The sequence below is a fragment of the Belonocnema kinseyi genome, chromosome 5, assembly GCF_010883055.1.
Source record: "Belonocnema kinseyi isolate 2016_QV_RU_SX_M_011 chromosome 5, B_treatae_v1, whole genome shotgun sequence".
Taxonomy (NCBI): Eukaryota; Metazoa; Arthropoda; class Insecta; order Hymenoptera; family Cynipidae; genus Belonocnema; species Belonocnema kinseyi.
In genome coordinates this window covers 73,936,179-73,953,333 of record NC_046661.1, presented here as the reverse complement: position 1 = coordinate 73,953,333, position 17,155 = coordinate 73,936,179, and the positions used below count along the sequence as shown (strand labels likewise).

At 25.2% G+C, this 17,155-nt stretch overlaps 1 protein-coding gene across 1 annotated transcript in view; it reads right to left on the bottom strand.

The window, feature by feature from the left end:
- The window catches only part of LOC117172460 (autophagy-related protein 2 homolog A), a 105,394-nt gene that overhangs the window by 67,977 nt on the left and 20,262 nt on the right, over window positions 1-17,155 (bottom strand). The window contains exons 4-7 of the mRNA XM_033360415.1: window positions 15,716-16,488; window positions 11,703-11,823; window positions 6,839-6,939; window positions 554-1,057 (exon numbers count right to left, since the gene is read on the bottom strand). Of these exons, the coding sequence (XP_033216306.1) occupies window positions 554-1,057; window positions 6,839-6,939; window positions 11,703-11,823; window positions 15,716-16,488 (1,499 nt within the window). The remainder of the gene's footprint in view (window positions 1-553; window positions 1,058-6,838; window positions 6,940-11,702; window positions 11,824-15,715; window positions 16,489-17,155) is intronic.

The window sequence follows — 17,155 nt, the reverse complement described above, 5'->3', positions numbered from 1 at the left end:
GCACGTAATTAAATTTTTATTCCAAAAAATTAATTCTTAAGATCAAAAAAGTATTTGATATTTCAATCAAACAGGATTCAATTTTTTATCAAAAATAGTTTAATTTAACCAAAAAAAGACGAGTTTTCAACACGAGTTAATTATTTAACCATGAAAGTTTTTTCAGCCTAGAGAGAGAAATATTTTCTTTAAAAACCTCTTAAATTTTCAACAAAATAGACGAATTTCCAACTAGATACTAGCTAGCAGGCTAGTTAAAATTTTAGTTAAAAAAATTAACTACAAAAAAATTAATTTTTAACAAAATAGTGGGATATAGTAACATAAAGCTACTTGTACAAATAAATAATCATTGTTATTTATATTGCAATTTAAAAAGAAATTAGACGCAATTTAAAAAAAAAATTAGACACACCTTCGAAAAAATTCTCTGACTTAAAAACAAAAATCTCCTGACATTTCCAGGTTTTTCCAAGTATATAAAAATTCCACATTTTCCAGGTAAAATATATACCCTGAACCTTACCAAAAAAAACCGAATTCATCAATTTACCTGTTCTCGGGATCGGTTCTTTCTCCCTGATTTTGAGACCTAGCATGAGGAGTATCAGATTCGTGAATAATTCTTTTCGAGCTAAAAGGGGAGGGCTCATGTCTCGCGGCGTTTTCCAAATTTTCAAGGGTGTCATCCAAACTCGATTCTGGCTCTCCTTCGGAACTATCTTCGAGAGGTCCTCCGAGATGCTTTGGATAAACTGTGATAACGATTCTGGGCCAACCAAAGCCCTCATTGTCCGGTTGAAGAGATCCATCTGATTTTTCGTCCGCTGAGGCTTTTCCAATTTCGACGGGAACATCCGAATCAGCCTCGGTGTATGTCAGGAGCAAACGACGGCACTGAATTTCGTGCCTTGCCAGATGATGGGATTGACTTTCCATTGACGAATGGATCTTGGTGTCTATTAGTTTAAAAGTTACGTAGTCTGGACGCACGGATCGCTTCCACCAGGGAACGCGATTCATATCGTGCAGAGGCCTCATATCTGGTATTGGAAACCTATTTCAAAAACGAAACACAAAAGAAATCAATTTAGATTTTAATTTGACTTTGAATTCTTCCACAATAGTTTTCATTTTCATGCTACCAGTTAGAGTTCTGAGCCGTTTATATTACTTTGAGAACGGTAACGAGAATATAACCGAAAGATAAATTCTCTGAGAATTTATGAGAATCTCAGAATTTATTTTAATTAATAGAAAATTGCATTTTTTTGGCTAACTTTTCGGTTGAAAATTCAACTCTTTTTTTTTGAAATTTTGTTTAAAATTTATATTTTGGTGTTGAAAAATGAACTGAAATATTTTCTGGATGAAAGTTCCACTTATACAAAAAAATTTTTTTTTTAATACAAATTCATCTGTTTTAGTACAAAATTGATCTTTTTGGATAAAAATGCACCTATTAGGTAGAGAATTTAACTATTTTGTTAAAAATTCATCCTTTTTAGTTGAAAAAGTTCGTCTTTTTGGATTGAAAATTCAATTTTTTTCATAGAAAATAATTTTTTTGTTACAAAAATTCAATTTTTGATGTTACTGAGTTAACTGGAATCTTTTTTGGATGAAAACTCAACATTTTTTGTTAAAAAAAATTCTTTTGCTTTAAGATACATTTAATATTTTTTTTATAAAAGTGTAATTATTTGCTAGAGAATTCGACAATTTTTTTTAAAAAGTCATCATTTTTGGTTAAAAATTGGTCTTTCTGGATTGAAAATTCAATTGTTTTGGTAGAAAATTATTTCTTGATAAAAAAATTCATAGTTTGATCATTTGGTTGAATTGCTTTGTTAAGAAATCACTTTTTTGTTAAAGATTTATATTTTAAGTTGAAAAGTTATCTCATTGGTTAAAAGTTTAATTATTTTGTCATAAATTAATCTTTTTTAATTGAAAATTCAACCACTTGGGTCAAAGTTAAACTACATTGTGAATTTTTTTCATTGAGGGCTTATGTCTGGTTAAAAATTTAACTGTTCAGTGGAAAATACTTTTTTTTGGGTTTAGAATTCATTTTGTAACAGAAAATGTAACTTTTCCCTTTTTTTATGATTGATATTTTTCAGTTAAAAATTCGCGTTTTTTTTGTAAAAAATAAATTTTTAGTTTGAAATTTTCTTATTTTTTTACCTAAAAATGCATGAGTTTCGTGTCAAATTAATTTTTTGTTGACCAGTCATATTTTTTGTTTGAAAATTGAATTTTTATGAAGAAAATTTATCTTCTGGTTTGAAGGTTCAATAATTTAGATAAACTTTTATTTATTTTTGGAGTAAAAAATCTTTATTTGTTGGAAATTCGTCTTTTTGGGTTAGAATTATTTTCTTTTGCTCTATAAATTTAATAATTTTTTATTAAAATATAAACTATGACACTTTTTCGTCTGTAATTTGTCTTTTTAGGTTAAAAATTGAACTATTATGTTAAAAATTCAAATATTTTGTTGAAAATTCCAGTCTTTTGTTAAAGAGTTATCTTTTTAAGCAGAAAAAACTTTTCTTTTTTGTTTGAAATTAATTAATACATTTGAAATTTTTTAATTTGTATATGAAACACTAATTCCTGAAAATATTGTTAAAAATCATAAATTCTTAAATTCTTTATAATTTTTTTAACTTCTCCTAAATTCTGTCATATTCTCGGTTATATAACCTAAACTTAATTTCTCGGGAATTTAAGAACTCTACTCTCAGTATGATTGGGAATGGTGAGCTACCGTTTGGCCACCTGGTGACGACAATTGGAACTAGAAAGAGTAGGTACCATTCTAAAGATGTATTTTAATTTTTGCATACAAGTGTTTTTACGATTGTTTTGTGAATTATAAAATAATGATTGAATGCTAAAAACAAATCTTCAGAAAAAACAAATAGTTTTAGATAGAATTCCCATCTTATACAATGAAAAAACACATATTTGTGAAATAGATTTTGTTAAAAAAAAAACACAATTATTTCCCTATTTGGCGTGAATTTTTAATGCATTTTAAGCTTAAATAAACAGAAAAATTGTATCCAGATTAAGAAAAGAATACTAATAATAGACGATTGAAATTGAAATACAAATTCTAACCTAAATTTTAGTTCATATTTTTAAATTGTAAATGTTTCATGTATGAATTAATAAAATTTTACTTTGAGTTCATTTTTGCTTCAAAATAAGTCCATTTAGGTTTATAATCTTTTGAAAATTACAGTAAATAGAACAATAATTGTTTTTTTTGTTTGTAGACAAATATTTATGCAAAAAAAGTCTTTTCTCACTGTATAATATGTCATTTCCATCTAAAACCCTTTGTTTCTTATAAAGACTTATTTTTATTATCCAATAAACACTTTAAACTCCGCACAAAAATATTTAAAACACTTTTATGCACAAATTCAAATGTATCTTTAAAAGCGTACCTATTCTATTCATTTCGGATTTTCGTCACCAGGTGGGGCATCATAGTTTAAGCATTCCCAATTTTCAGTGTTGTAATAAAATATTCTTGACCTTTATGTGCTTTTGAGAATTTAATGAGCATTTATCGACATTTTTAATTGACAAAATCGTATTTTCTATCTTTATTAATAATAATTAAATTATTTAAATTTCGAGGAAAAATGTACCGCATCAAATTGGAAAATGCGCTTAATTTCAATTCTAAAATCATTCAAAGTAATAGAAAACATTGCGTATACCAATTTCTAAATTCTTCTAGGTACGAAACCAACTAAACACCTAGAAAATTAATAATATCAATGAAAAAAACTTTTGCTTCCAAATACATTTTAAACGCTTTTTAGTTAAGTTTCAAAATTAAAAAGATAAATTTTGAACCTAAGAAATGAATTTTTAACTAAAATTATGAATCTTCAACCAAAAATAAGAAATTTTAACCAAATTGTTAGTTGATTTTTTAACCAAAAATATTAATTTTATACCAAAAAAGACTCATTTTCAACAAAGTACATGAACTTTCATCTAAAAGAGATTAATTTTCGAGAAAAATCAGACTAGTTAAAATCCTGGAAAATAAATTTTCAAACAAAAAAAAAATTTCAACAACAAAATATTTCTTTTTATCCAAAAAAATTAGTTTCTAACAAAAACTAGAAGAATTAAATCTACAGTTAAAAAATCAATTTTCTAACAAAAAAATCAATATTCTAGCAAAACAGATACAGTTTCAATCAAATATATAAACTTTCAACTAAAAAATATAAATTTACAAACCAAAACTAGAATACTTCAATTTGCAGTTAGAAAAGTAAATTTTAAACAAAACAAAAAAACTCGTTTTTAGCTAAAGTAATTTGTTTTCAACAAAAAATATAAGTTTTCAAGTAAACATGGAGTAGTTACATCTTCAGTTTAAAAAAATTATAATTTTCAAGTAGAAAAACCAAATTTTCCGCGAGAGAAATTAATTTTTAATTACAGTGATGAATTTTCAACCAAAAATATGAATTTTTGACCACATAGTGGAATTTTCAAATCCAAAAGATGAATTTCTCTATATAAAAAAACGAATTTTTAACTACATATCATGTTTACAAACAAAGAAATAAATGCTTAACACAAAATAGAATAGATGAATTTTCTACAAAAAAAAAAACGAATTTTCAACAAAATAGTTAAATTTTCTACCAAAGATACTAATTTTTTAACCAAAAAGATAAAGTTACAACTAATGAGAGTAATCTTCTACCAAAAAAATGACGGATTTTGAAGAAATAATAGAATTTTCACCTAAAACCGAAAAATTTTCATCTAAAAATAGAATAATTAGATTTTTAGTAAAAACTTAATTTTCAATAAAATCCAAGTCAATGTTCAACCTGGAAGATTAAATATCTATAAAATATACAGGTTTTCGACAAAAAGGGAACAATTAATTCTTTTATTACGGATTAACAATTATAGTTAAAAAGGCCAATATCAGCTTTTAATTGAAGTTTTGTGTTAAAAAATGTATTGTTTTGCAGAAAACTAATCTACTTGGCTTGAAAATTAAACTTTTCGGTTGAAAAATCATATTTATTGTTTATAATTGAACTATTTTGTAAATAATTCGTCTTTAAAATCAAACAAGTTTATTTAAAATTCATGCGATTTGTTCAAAAATTTTTTAAAATTCTTTTTGTTTCAAAGTTATTTTCTTTATCAGACTTTTTATCTGAAATATTAACTATTCCATTTTCGATTGAACCTTTATCTTTTAAATTGTATAAGTTAAAAAATCAACTATTTGGTAGAAAATTCATATGTTTTGTCGAAAATTCAAATGTTTGGTAGAAAATTTATATATTTTTATTAAAAATGATATTTTTTTGTTGACAAAAATTCATCTTTTTCGATTTAAAAGTCCATTGTTTCTTAACAGATTCAATTTTTAAGCTTAAAACTTTAGTGTTTTGTTGAAAATTCATAATTCTTTGTACAAAATTTAATCTTTTTCGAAGAAAATGTATCGTTTTTGGTAAAAAAAATGTGTTATTCTTTAGTTGGAATATTAACTGTTACGGGAGAATTCCTATTTTTTGGTCGAAAAGTCGATTATTTGACTTTAAGTTTAAATACTTTGTAAACAAATTTGTTTTTTAATTAAGGATTAATAATTATAGGTAAAAATGCAACTATTGGCTTTTAAATAAACTTTTGCGTTAAAAATTCTACTGCTTTGCAGAAAATGCATCTTTTTGACTATGAAATTAAGTAATTTTCTTGAAAATTTATGTAATTTGTTCCAAAATAGTCTTCATTGATAAAACGCTAATCTTCTTAGTCGCAAAATTCATATTTTTTAATGAAAATTTAACAATTCTATTTTTTGTTAAAACTGTATTCTGCAATATTGTATAAATTAAAAAATCAACTTCTTCTTTTTAGGTAGAAAATTATTCTGTTTTATTGAAAGTTAAACATTTTGGTTGAGTATTCAACTATCTTATTAAACATTCAACTTTCTTGATTAAAAATGAAGTTTTTTTTGATGAAAATTTAACTGTCTTCTAAAAAATTTGTCTTTTTGTCTTGAAAATTCAAATATTTGAATAAATTTAAGTCTTTCTTGTTTGAAAATTTGACCATTTGATTGAAAATTTACTTTTGTATACTAAAAATTCAACTATTTACTTAGAAATTCAACTATTTTGTTAAAGTTTTAATTATTTTTGAAATTATATTGATCATTTTTGGTCAAAAATTCAACTAAGTTGTTTAAAATTTATTCTTTTGGATTGTAAATTCTTCTTTTATAGTAGAAAAGTCACCCTTTTTCATTAAAACTTTGTCTTTCTTGGTTAAAAAGTAACAGTTTCGTTGAAAATTCAACCGTCTTTGAAAAAATTCAGCCTTTTAGCTTAAAATTCTTCTATTTGGTTAAATACCTAACTATTTTTCGAAAAACTCGTCACGTGCACGGGAAAGCTCATATATTTTATTGGTAATACAACAGTTTGGTTAATAATTAAATTTTTTTAAATTCTTTGTTTTTAATGAAAATTTGACTATTTTCCTTAAAATGCAATATTTTAAGGCTTGAAATCTTGGAAATTTAAAGTGTTTCGTATTGAATTGAATATTTTATCTACATTAATTTTATTAAAAATAATTTATAAACGTAAAATACTTCTTTAGACAACGGCTAAGTTACTTTCAATGGAGGGGGAAGTAAAAAAAGGCAAAAATTAGTAACGTGATTTAGGGATCCCCTATAATTGGAAAAATTTTCAGCGTAAACAGAACTTGGCTTGGCGCCTCGACTACGTCACTGATTATATTGATGAATTACCTGAGTTTTACGACGCATTTCGGCGACAATATTTTAATATCCGTTCTAGATTCTGGCAAGGTTGGACTCTCGACAGCTTGATAGAATAGAGATTGCTGATTCTGCAAAACAGTGATTTATTACCTGGTGTATATTCATCAAGCTAATTAAGACAAGATAATTAAGATAGAATTTGAATGTACTTTTCAGACCTTAAAGACGGTAAAACTGGGGTGATTTAGAATTTGATTGCCGCCAAATGTGAGCAGGGTGCAGCAAAACTTCATTTTCAAAATTCCCTGACTTTTCACTTATTTTCCCCTGACTAATTTTTCATTTTCCACTTACATTAATATTAATTTAAAACTCAAAATTCTAATCGTGTAAGATTTTTAATATGAGATCTTGATTTTAAAAGAATTAAAAAGAACTCGATGAAACTGATAAGAATTCCAGGTGACTTTTAACTTTTTAACTTTTAACTTCAAAGTAGTTCGATTTAAATTTTTAAAGAATTGAAAGAAATTAAAAAAACTGTAATGATTTCAGTATAATTGGAGTGAATTTAGAGGAATTGAAAATGAATGAGAAGAATTTGATAAGATTAATAACAATTTAAGGTGAATTAGGAAAATAAAATTGAATTAACCCTTAAAGGGCATACTGGATGTAAAACACCCAGTCACTTATTTGCGCTTTAACAAAACGTACCAAATAGAAGAAAATGGAACATATGGCGCCAGATTAACAAATGACATGAAAACCTATTTTTCTATGTCATTTTCACATAATTTTGATTTTTATCATTTTTATGCGCAGTTTAAGATCAATAAAATAGTTTAATCACGCAAAGTACGGTGTTTTATTTTTCATTGAATTGAAGCTTTTATTTTTCAGAATAAATACCTTTTTTGAAACGAACACTATAAGACTAATTTTATTTTTGAAGTGCCGTATCTCGAAAGTATTCAGGTAAAATTTTAAGTGAAAATATTAAAAACTTAAAAAGTTATGAATTTTAGAGTGAAAGAAGTCATCTTTCATTTTTTTTCGAAAAGGATTTTTTTAAAGTACTTTAAATATCAACAACTGTTATGAAACCTTTTTCTCCTTAAACTAGATAGATTAAACATCATTAATTGATTTTCTTGTTAAAAAAGATCTAATGCCGTTGGCACAGCACACGTTTGAATACCTTCGGGTGCCTAACACCCAGAATGCTCTTTATGTAATTTTACGGAAGTGTGACCTTGAAGGATTAAAAAAAAATTAAAGAATATGAAAAAGTTAATTGAATTCAGTAAGTTTGAAATGGGTTTAGAAAAAATTAAAGAATTTAACGAAATGCTCAAGAAATCAAGGTGAGTTTAAAATACTTAAGTAGGAATTAAACAAAAAATATAAAAAAATTAATTGAATTGAGTAAAATTGAGTGAATTGAAAAGGATTTAAGTGAATTCGAAAAATTAAAAAGAATTCTAACAATTCAATAGATTTAAAAAGAATACAGGATAAATGAATAAGAATTAAGAGGAAATTTCAATTAAATTCAAATTAATTGGCAAAAAACATTCTATGAAATTTGATAATATTTCCAAAAATTCTGGAAAATTTATTGAAACTTTTTTTAGCTCTTGAGAATTCTTTAGATTAATTAAAAATACCATAAGATCTCAAAAAAATTTTTAATCTCTTAAAATTATTGAAATCTATTACAAATTTCTTAGAATATTTAGAAATTTTTGTAAATCTTTTTAATACCATTAGATGATTGAAATCTATTAAAAAATTACCGAGAATCTTTTAAAATAATCTAAAATATTTCAAATCCTTTGAAATCTTTTGAAATACCTTGAAACTGTTTTTAGTTGTTGAAAACTCTTTCGAAGTTTTAAAAATATCCTAAAGATATTCAAATTCTTTTAAATCCCGTAAATCTATTGAAATAAATTAAAAATTCCTTGAAATATTTTTAAATTCGCTAAAAATTGTAAAATCATGTGAAATTCCTATTAATTTCTTAATGATCTAGAAAATGCCGTCAAATTATTGACATCTATAAAAAATTCTTTGAAAACCCTTATTATTTTTGTAGCCTCTTGAAAATTCTTCGCAATGTTTTAAAATATCGTAAAATATTTTAAGTTCTTTGCCTTCAAATAATGAAAACCAATTAAAAATTTATCGAAATTTGCTAAAATACCTAAATTATTGAAAATTCTGTAAAATCCTGTCAAATTATTATAATAAATAAAAAATAACATGGAATATTTAAAAATTCAATCAAATGTTTCAAATTCTTTACAAGCCCTTGAAACTATCTTAATATCAAGAAAATTCATTCAGTTGCAAAAATAATTTTAACGGTCTTGAAAATTCTTCGGGATTAAAAATATGTATTGAATCAGATATTATATTATTATATTATTAGTTATTTATTTAAATCGAATTAAAATAACCTCAAAACATTTTAAATTCTATGGAATTTCTTCTAATTAATAAATTCTATTAGAAATTCATAGAAATATTTTAAAATTCGGTAAAATATTTCGAATGCTTTGAAGCCTCTTAAATATTATGAGATCTCTTGAAACCGTTAAATACACGAAATTCTTTAAAAACTCATGAAAATCATTATAATCCTGGAAAAATTTGTAATCTCTTGAAAACACATTGGAATCTTTTAAAACACTAAAATATTTTAAATCGTTTGAAATCATTTTGATCAATTGAAACTTATTTAAGTTCTTAAATTTTTTTGAAGTTTAAAAAATACTCTAATATCTACAAAATCCTTTATAACACCGGCCAATTATTGAAATATATTTTTAAATCCTTGGAATCTTATAAATATCCTAAAATATTTCAAATCTTTTGAAATCCATTGATATTTTTCTAGGCTGTTCAGAATCCTTCGGAATTTGAAAAAATACCCTAAAATATTTCTAATTCTTTAAAATCTCTTCAGATCATTGAAATCAATTTAAAATTCATTGAAATTTGTTAATATATCTAAAATCTTACAAATTCTTTTCAATACCTACAGATTATTGAAATCGATTAAAAAATTAGTTGGAATTGTTTTAAATTCTCTAAAATAATACAAAAATATCATTAAATTCTTTGGAATTCTTTCAAATCATTAAAATCTATTAAAAATTCCTTGGAACCTTTTAAAACGCACTAAAATATTTCAAATACTTTGAATTGTTTGTAAATTATTGAAAATAATAAAAAAATTTCTTCGAATATTTTAAAATTCCCTCTAAAATATTTCAAATCCTTCGAAATCTTTTGAAATCAATTAAAAATTGCTTGGAATATTTTTAAATTCTCTAAGATATTTAAAATTATTTGAAGTCCCTTGAAACTTTTTAAAGGTCTTGAAAATTCTTCGGAGTTATTAAAAGTACCTTAAAATATTTTAAATTCTTGAAAATATCATCAAAATTATTGAAATCGATTAAAAATTTCTTGGAATATTAAAAATTTTCCTCGGAAATATTTCATATAATTTAAACTCCCTTAAAACTTTGTAAAGCAGGCGAAATACCAACCTATAGAATAAACCAAATCTTTAGAATAAAATACCAATAAAATACCATAAAATAAACAAAATACCTCAAATATTTAAAATCCTTTGAAATCCCTTAATATTTTTGTAGACTCTAGAAAATTCTTCGGAATGTTTTAAAATATCCTCAAATATTTTAAGTTCTTTGTCTTCAAATTATTGAAACCAATTTAAAATTAATTGGAATTAAAACATAAATAAATAAAATACCTAAAAATACCTAAATTATTGAAAATTCTTTAGAATCCTGTCAAATTGTCTAAATATCAAGAAAATTCATTCAGTTTTAAAAATACTTATTCAACCAGATATTATATTTATATACTATCAAATATTTATTTAATTCAAATTAAAAATACCCTACAATATTTTTAATTCTTTGGAATTCCTTCAAATTAATACAATCCATTAAAAATTCATAGGAATATTTTAAAATTCGGTAAACTATTTCGAATTCTTTGAAACCTCTTGAAATATTATGAAATCTCTTGAAACTGTTAAAAGTTTAAATATTCTTAAACCATATAGGTCCTATAAAATCGTTCCATTGCTTCCGAAAAACAATAAAACATTTCAAATTCTTTGAAATCTTTTGAAATCCCTTGGAAACTTTTTGAAGCTTTTAAAAATTTCTTGAAATTTTTAAAAATACCATAAAATCTTTACAATCCTTTGGAATCCCTTCGAATTATCAAAAATTTCTAAAAATTCTCTGAAATCTTTTAAAATTTTCTAAAAAATTTCAAATATTTTGGCTTCTTTTGAAAATTCCAGAAAATTTTAAAATCCTTTGAAATCCCTTAAAACTATTGAAATATATTAAAATTTTATTTAGAGAAAAGTGACTAAAGTAAACTTTTCATTTCAAACAGTTAATATAGTGACATTATTTGAGAAAAAAGTGTCACAGTCTTGATTATTCTTGACAGCTTATTAAAAATCCATGACTTTTCCCTGACCAACAAAATTCCCTGATTTTTTCCTGATTACCTACAATATTTTAGATTTCTTAGAAGCCTTTGAAACTTCATAAAGCTCTTAAAAATGTTCCGGAATTTTTTAAATACCGTATAATCTTGAGCAATCTTTTGAATCCCTTCGAATTATTTAAATCAATTAAAAATTACTCAATTTATTTTATTTCCTAAAATATTTTAAATTCATTGGAATCCCTTAAAATTACAGAAATCTATTTAAATTATAGAGTAAAAAAGTATTATAAGTTATATTCTTAGGAAGAATATAAATTTCACGTTGGGAACAGATTTTTCCAATCACAAAAATCCCTTACTTTCAAATAAAATTACTCACCAATGCATCCCGCGCAGAAGCATTCGAATTACAAGTACAAATTGGTAGTGGATTTAAAACAGCAGAAATTCTATCTACTATTGTGACGTCAATTTCACTCCTACATGGTTCTAACTGTATGCTGAAAAACCAAAAAATAATCCAATAAAAAATCAGTAGAAACCAATTTCTTTCGAATTTAAATTTTTTAGTCAGTTTATATTTTTACAGGTTTCTAACGGCAAAAATGAACCGGTCAAAAGCTTTAAAACGTTTATCATTTAGTCTAAAAACCTCGAAAAGAAAAAGTTCAGAAACTACTTTTAAATTCTAAACATTCGAATGAAATATCGTACATCACTCATAGGGTTACACACACGCTATCCGTCTTGAAAATAAAGATTCAAACTGGTAAATTCAACCAATTTTTTAACGTTCTAAATTTAATAATTCTAAACACAATATTTAAACAAATTTAATTGTCTCATTCAAGCCTTTAAATGGAATAATTTTACAATAATTAGTCTTCTGGTTAAAAAAAATTGCAGCTCCTTTGAGCTCACACAAATTTTAGTTTTTCAAATAAAAAAAAGTGAAAACATGAGGAATTTCAATTTTTTGTTAAAATTCATGCAATGTTTGATAAAAATGATAATGTCAAGTCATTTTTATTTTTCTACGTAAATGCGAACTAAATTAATACAAACTAATAAGAAAATCCAACTATTTTTGGTTAAAAGTTCATTCTTCTCGGTCGAAAAGTCTGCTATTAAATTGTTTGTTATGATTTCATCTTTTTTATTTAAAATTTTTATGATTTGGTTCAAAATTTAATTATTTTATTACAAAATTAACAAATATGTTGAAAAATTATATTTCTTGGTTGAAAATTCAATTATTTTGGTAAAAGATAACTTGCTGAAAATTCGCATTTTGGATAGAAAATCCATAATTTTAATTTGAAATCCATTTTTTTGTTGAAAATTCGTTTCTTTTTTGTTAATGAAAAACTATCTTTCATTTCTATCTTGACTAACAAACTTTTTTGAACTGAAAAGTCAACTATCTTGTTGAAAATTCATCTTTTTGATTTCAAAATGAATCTCTTTCTGTACAAATTTAATCTTTTTTGGTTAAAAATGCAACTTTCTGGTTAAAAGTTTAACCTATTTGGTTGAAAATTGATGCATTAATTGAGGATTTAAGTTTTTTCTTAAAAATTGGTCTTTGTTGGATAATTCGAACTGTTTTTTTAAAAATTAAAATCTTGTTTGTTTAAATATAAATTAAACTTTTCGTCGAAAATTCATGTTTTTAGACTAAAATTCATCTGTTTTATAGGGAATTCGTCTTTTTGACTTAAAATTGCCAGAATTTGGTATAAAATTCAACTATTTGGCACAAAATTGAACTGTCTAATAGAAAACTCGTTCTTTTTTTTATTGAAAATTAATTTTCTTTAATAAAAAGTCAACTCCATCAGTTTTTATCAAAAATTGATCTGATTAATTATAAAAGTTCAATTATTTAGTTAAAAAATGTTATAGGTGGATTTTTTGAAGAATTATTCTAATAAGATTTAGACGATCATCACATCTAGTCTTCAAACTATTTGTTTGAAAATTTAAAATATCTTCATTTTGTTGCCAATTCGTCTCTTTGGTAAAAAATAATTTTTTTTCTGTTAAAAATACAACTTCATGGTTTTGAAAAAAATCTGTTTTAGTTGAGAATTAAAATATTTTGCTGCAAATTCGTCTTTTTTGCTTACATTCGTCTTGTTTGTATTTTAAAATATTGGATATGTATCTTGGATATTTTGTACAGAATTCGTCTCCTTGACTTAAAAATGTAACGGACTTGTAGAAAACTTGTTTTCTTTTCAGTGAAAATTAAGTTTTTTTAACATAAAATGTAACTGTTTGATTTTTTTATCTTTCTTCGTTAAAAAGTTAACTATTTGGCTGAAAATTCAAGGATTTTTGTTGAAAAATCGTATTTTTTGGCCATATTCAACTGTTTTTCATTGAAAATTAATATATATACTTTTTCAATGTAAAATATCACTTTTTTGTTGAATAGTAGTATTTCCAGGTAGAAAATGCCATTTTTCAGAGAATTTATCTCTTGGGGTTGAAAATGCAATAGTCTTGTGGAAAACTCGTTTACTTTTGATTAAAAATGATTTTTTTTAACTGAGAATTTCATTACTCGTTTTACAGTTGAAAATTGATTTTTTTTTAGTCGAAAATTCAACTATTTGTTTGAAAATTCGTCTTTTGTGGTTATATTCAACTGGTTTTTATTTAAAATTATTATTTTTTATGTTAAAATTTAAAATATATTTTTCCTGAAAATTAGTAATTCCAGGTTGAAAATGCAATTTTCTGCAGAGAATGAATCTATTTGGCTTGAAAATTAAGCATTTTTGTAGAAAATTCGTTTTATTTTTAGTGAAACTTAATTTTTTAATTGGAAATTTAACTATTCAATTTTTAGTTGAAAATTGATATTTTTTTTGGTTAAAAATTCAACTATTTTGGCTGAAAATTCAAGTATTTTGTTGAATTTTTTTTCTTTTTTGTTATATTCAACTGTTTTTTATTAAAAATTAACATCTTTTTTGTTTAAAATTAGTATTTCTAGATTTTAAATAGAACCTTTTTTTGCAGAGAATTCATCTCTTGGGCATGAAAATTCAAAAGGCCTGTAGAAAACTCGTTTAATTTTTATTGAAAATTATTTTTTTAACTGAAAATTTAAATATTCGATTTTTATTTGAAAATTCGTCTTTTTAGTTATATTCAACTTTTTTTATTTGAAATTAATATATTTTTATGTTAAGATGTAAAATATTATATTTTTCTTCAAATTAGTATTTCCAGGTTAAAAATACAACTGTTTGATAGAGAATTCTTTTCTTTGTTTGAAAATTCAACTATTTGGCTAAAAATTCAAGTATTTTGTGGAAAATTCGTCTTTTTGGTTATTTTCAACTGTTTTTTACTTCAAATTAAAATATTTTTTGTTTAAAATTAGTATTTTTAGATTCCAAATGTAATTTTTTGGCAGAGAATTCATCTCTTGGACTTGAAAATTCAATAGTCCTGTGGAAGAGTCTATAACTTTTAATTGAAAATTATTTTTTTGACTGCAAATGTAATTATTCGATTTTTAGCTACAAAATAATCTTTTTCAAGTGGAAATTCGTCTTTTTTGTAACATTTAACTGTTTTTTTTAATTTTAAAATTAATATATTTTGATCATAAAATGTAAAATATTATAGTTTTCTTGAAAATTAGTATTTCCAGGTTAAAAATCTAACTTTTTTGCAGAGAATTCATCTCTTTGGCTTGAAAATTCAGCATTCTTGTATAAAATTCGTTTTCTTTTTAGTAAAAATTAATTTTTGTACTAAAAATTTATCTATTCAATTTTTAGTAGAAAATTGATCTTTTTTTGTTCAAAAATCAACTATTTGGCTGCAAATTCAAGTATTTTGTTGAAAAATCGTATTTGTTGATTATATTTAACTGTTTTTTTATTTCAAATTAAAATATTTGTTGTTGAAAATTAGTATTTCTAAGGTAGAAAATGCAACTTTTTTCGGAGAATTCATCTCTTTGGCTTGAAAATATAGCATTGTTGTAAAAAACTTGTTTACCTTTTATTAAAATATCAATAAATATCAATTTATTAATTTTAAATCAACTAGTACATTTTTTGGTGAAAATTACTTTACTTATCTTTTTCGTAGAAAAATTTTTGTTTAAAAACACAGCTGTTTCGTTAAAAGCTTATCATTTTGGCTTGAAAATTCAACATTCGCTAATTGGCTACAGATGTAGCCAATTAGCGAAAAAGTTGAAAAATATTTTGTAGAAAAAAGTATTTAAAAAAAACGTGATATTATCAGACAATTGTAAGAAAAAGAGTGTCTTCAGTGTCATTTTTTTCTCAAAATACTCGTAAAATAGTACCGTCACCAAGAAAAAGTGTGTAATGTATTGTAAAAAATGGACAAACCACTTACTCAATTTCTGTCCGTGGCTGTGCAAATTTCGTGATCTGTGCATGTCTGACCGCCTTCTCCGTATATTTAAATCGCATGCGAAAATCAGTCGCATTCGAGAATCCAAGGCTGCTCCCCTCCTTCGGAAAAGTGAGCAATTCGATAAATTCAGCGGCCGGCGTTCCTTGAGAATTCGAACCGCCAGTGTCCACTAAACACTCGACAACTTCTAAACTGGCTAGACTCAGGCTACCGGAAATCGCGGAATATTGAGCTGTCGTTTTTTCACTAGCCTCGATTACCAAAGGCGCCGCGAGAACTCTGATATGACTCAGTTGACAAGCCTCCAGAAAGAGTCTCGAGGCTTTTTCAAAGTCCTTGTTTCCGTAGCCACCCGAGGAGAAGATTTCCAATTTCTTGAAGAAATTCTCGGCAGTTGTTTCCATTTGTTTGGTGCTTGCACTCGTCAGGCCGATACCTTCGGTGCAAAGGGTGAGAATGTCCTCGTGGAGGAGAACCATCGCGATCGAGGATATTCTGATATGAAATTGCGAGGTTTCGGCTGATGGATCGGTGTCTATACTGTGTCTGTATTTGTGATGTCTGGGCAGATTTGTTACTGAACTTTTTGAACTTATGCTTGAGGCTGTTATACTTTCGTCCATGCTAATGTTGTTACTCGTGAGGGAATCGCACATGGAAGTTGCACCGGGGGTTCGTATTGGCAGGAACTCATCCTCGTTGTCTGATTCGTGGGTGGTTGATGTCGACCAGCCTTGAGTGTGTCTTAGGTCCTGAAATTATAGAGAAAATCAGTCATCACAGTACCTATTGTCGTCAAAAAAGGTGATTAGGTGACATTTTTTTCTAAAATAGGTGACAAACAGGTGATAAACAAATGTTAAATAAGACAAACAAACAAGTTGCAATTTGTTGTAAACCGAGAGATGCCCACAAGTGCGTTTCTTTGATTACAACGGCCACCCTGAAAATGGAGTATTTAAATTTCCACTGAGAACTAATTTTCAATTAAACAAAAATAACAACTATTTTTTTACAAAACCATTTCATTGTTTACAACATAGTTAAATCCTTTACCAAATTGTCGATTTTTCAAACAAAAAAGATGAATAGTCTGCATTTTTAAACCATAAAAGTTCAACTTTTAACCAAAAAATTAAGCAGATGAATTTCTACTGAGAAAAATTAATTTTCAATTAAAACAACAACGATAAAAACGAATTTTCTACAAAAAAGTTTAATTTTATACCAAATTTTTTAGTTTTCAACAAAATAGTTTAATCCTCAACCAAAATAGATAAATCTTCAACTAAGAAGTTGCATTTTTAACCAAAAAGAGATGAAATTTCTACCAAAAACTGAATTTTCTAACAAGAAAAAATTTTCAGTCAAAAATGAAAAATAATGTTAAGCAAATTGTTGAATTTTCAACAAAAAATA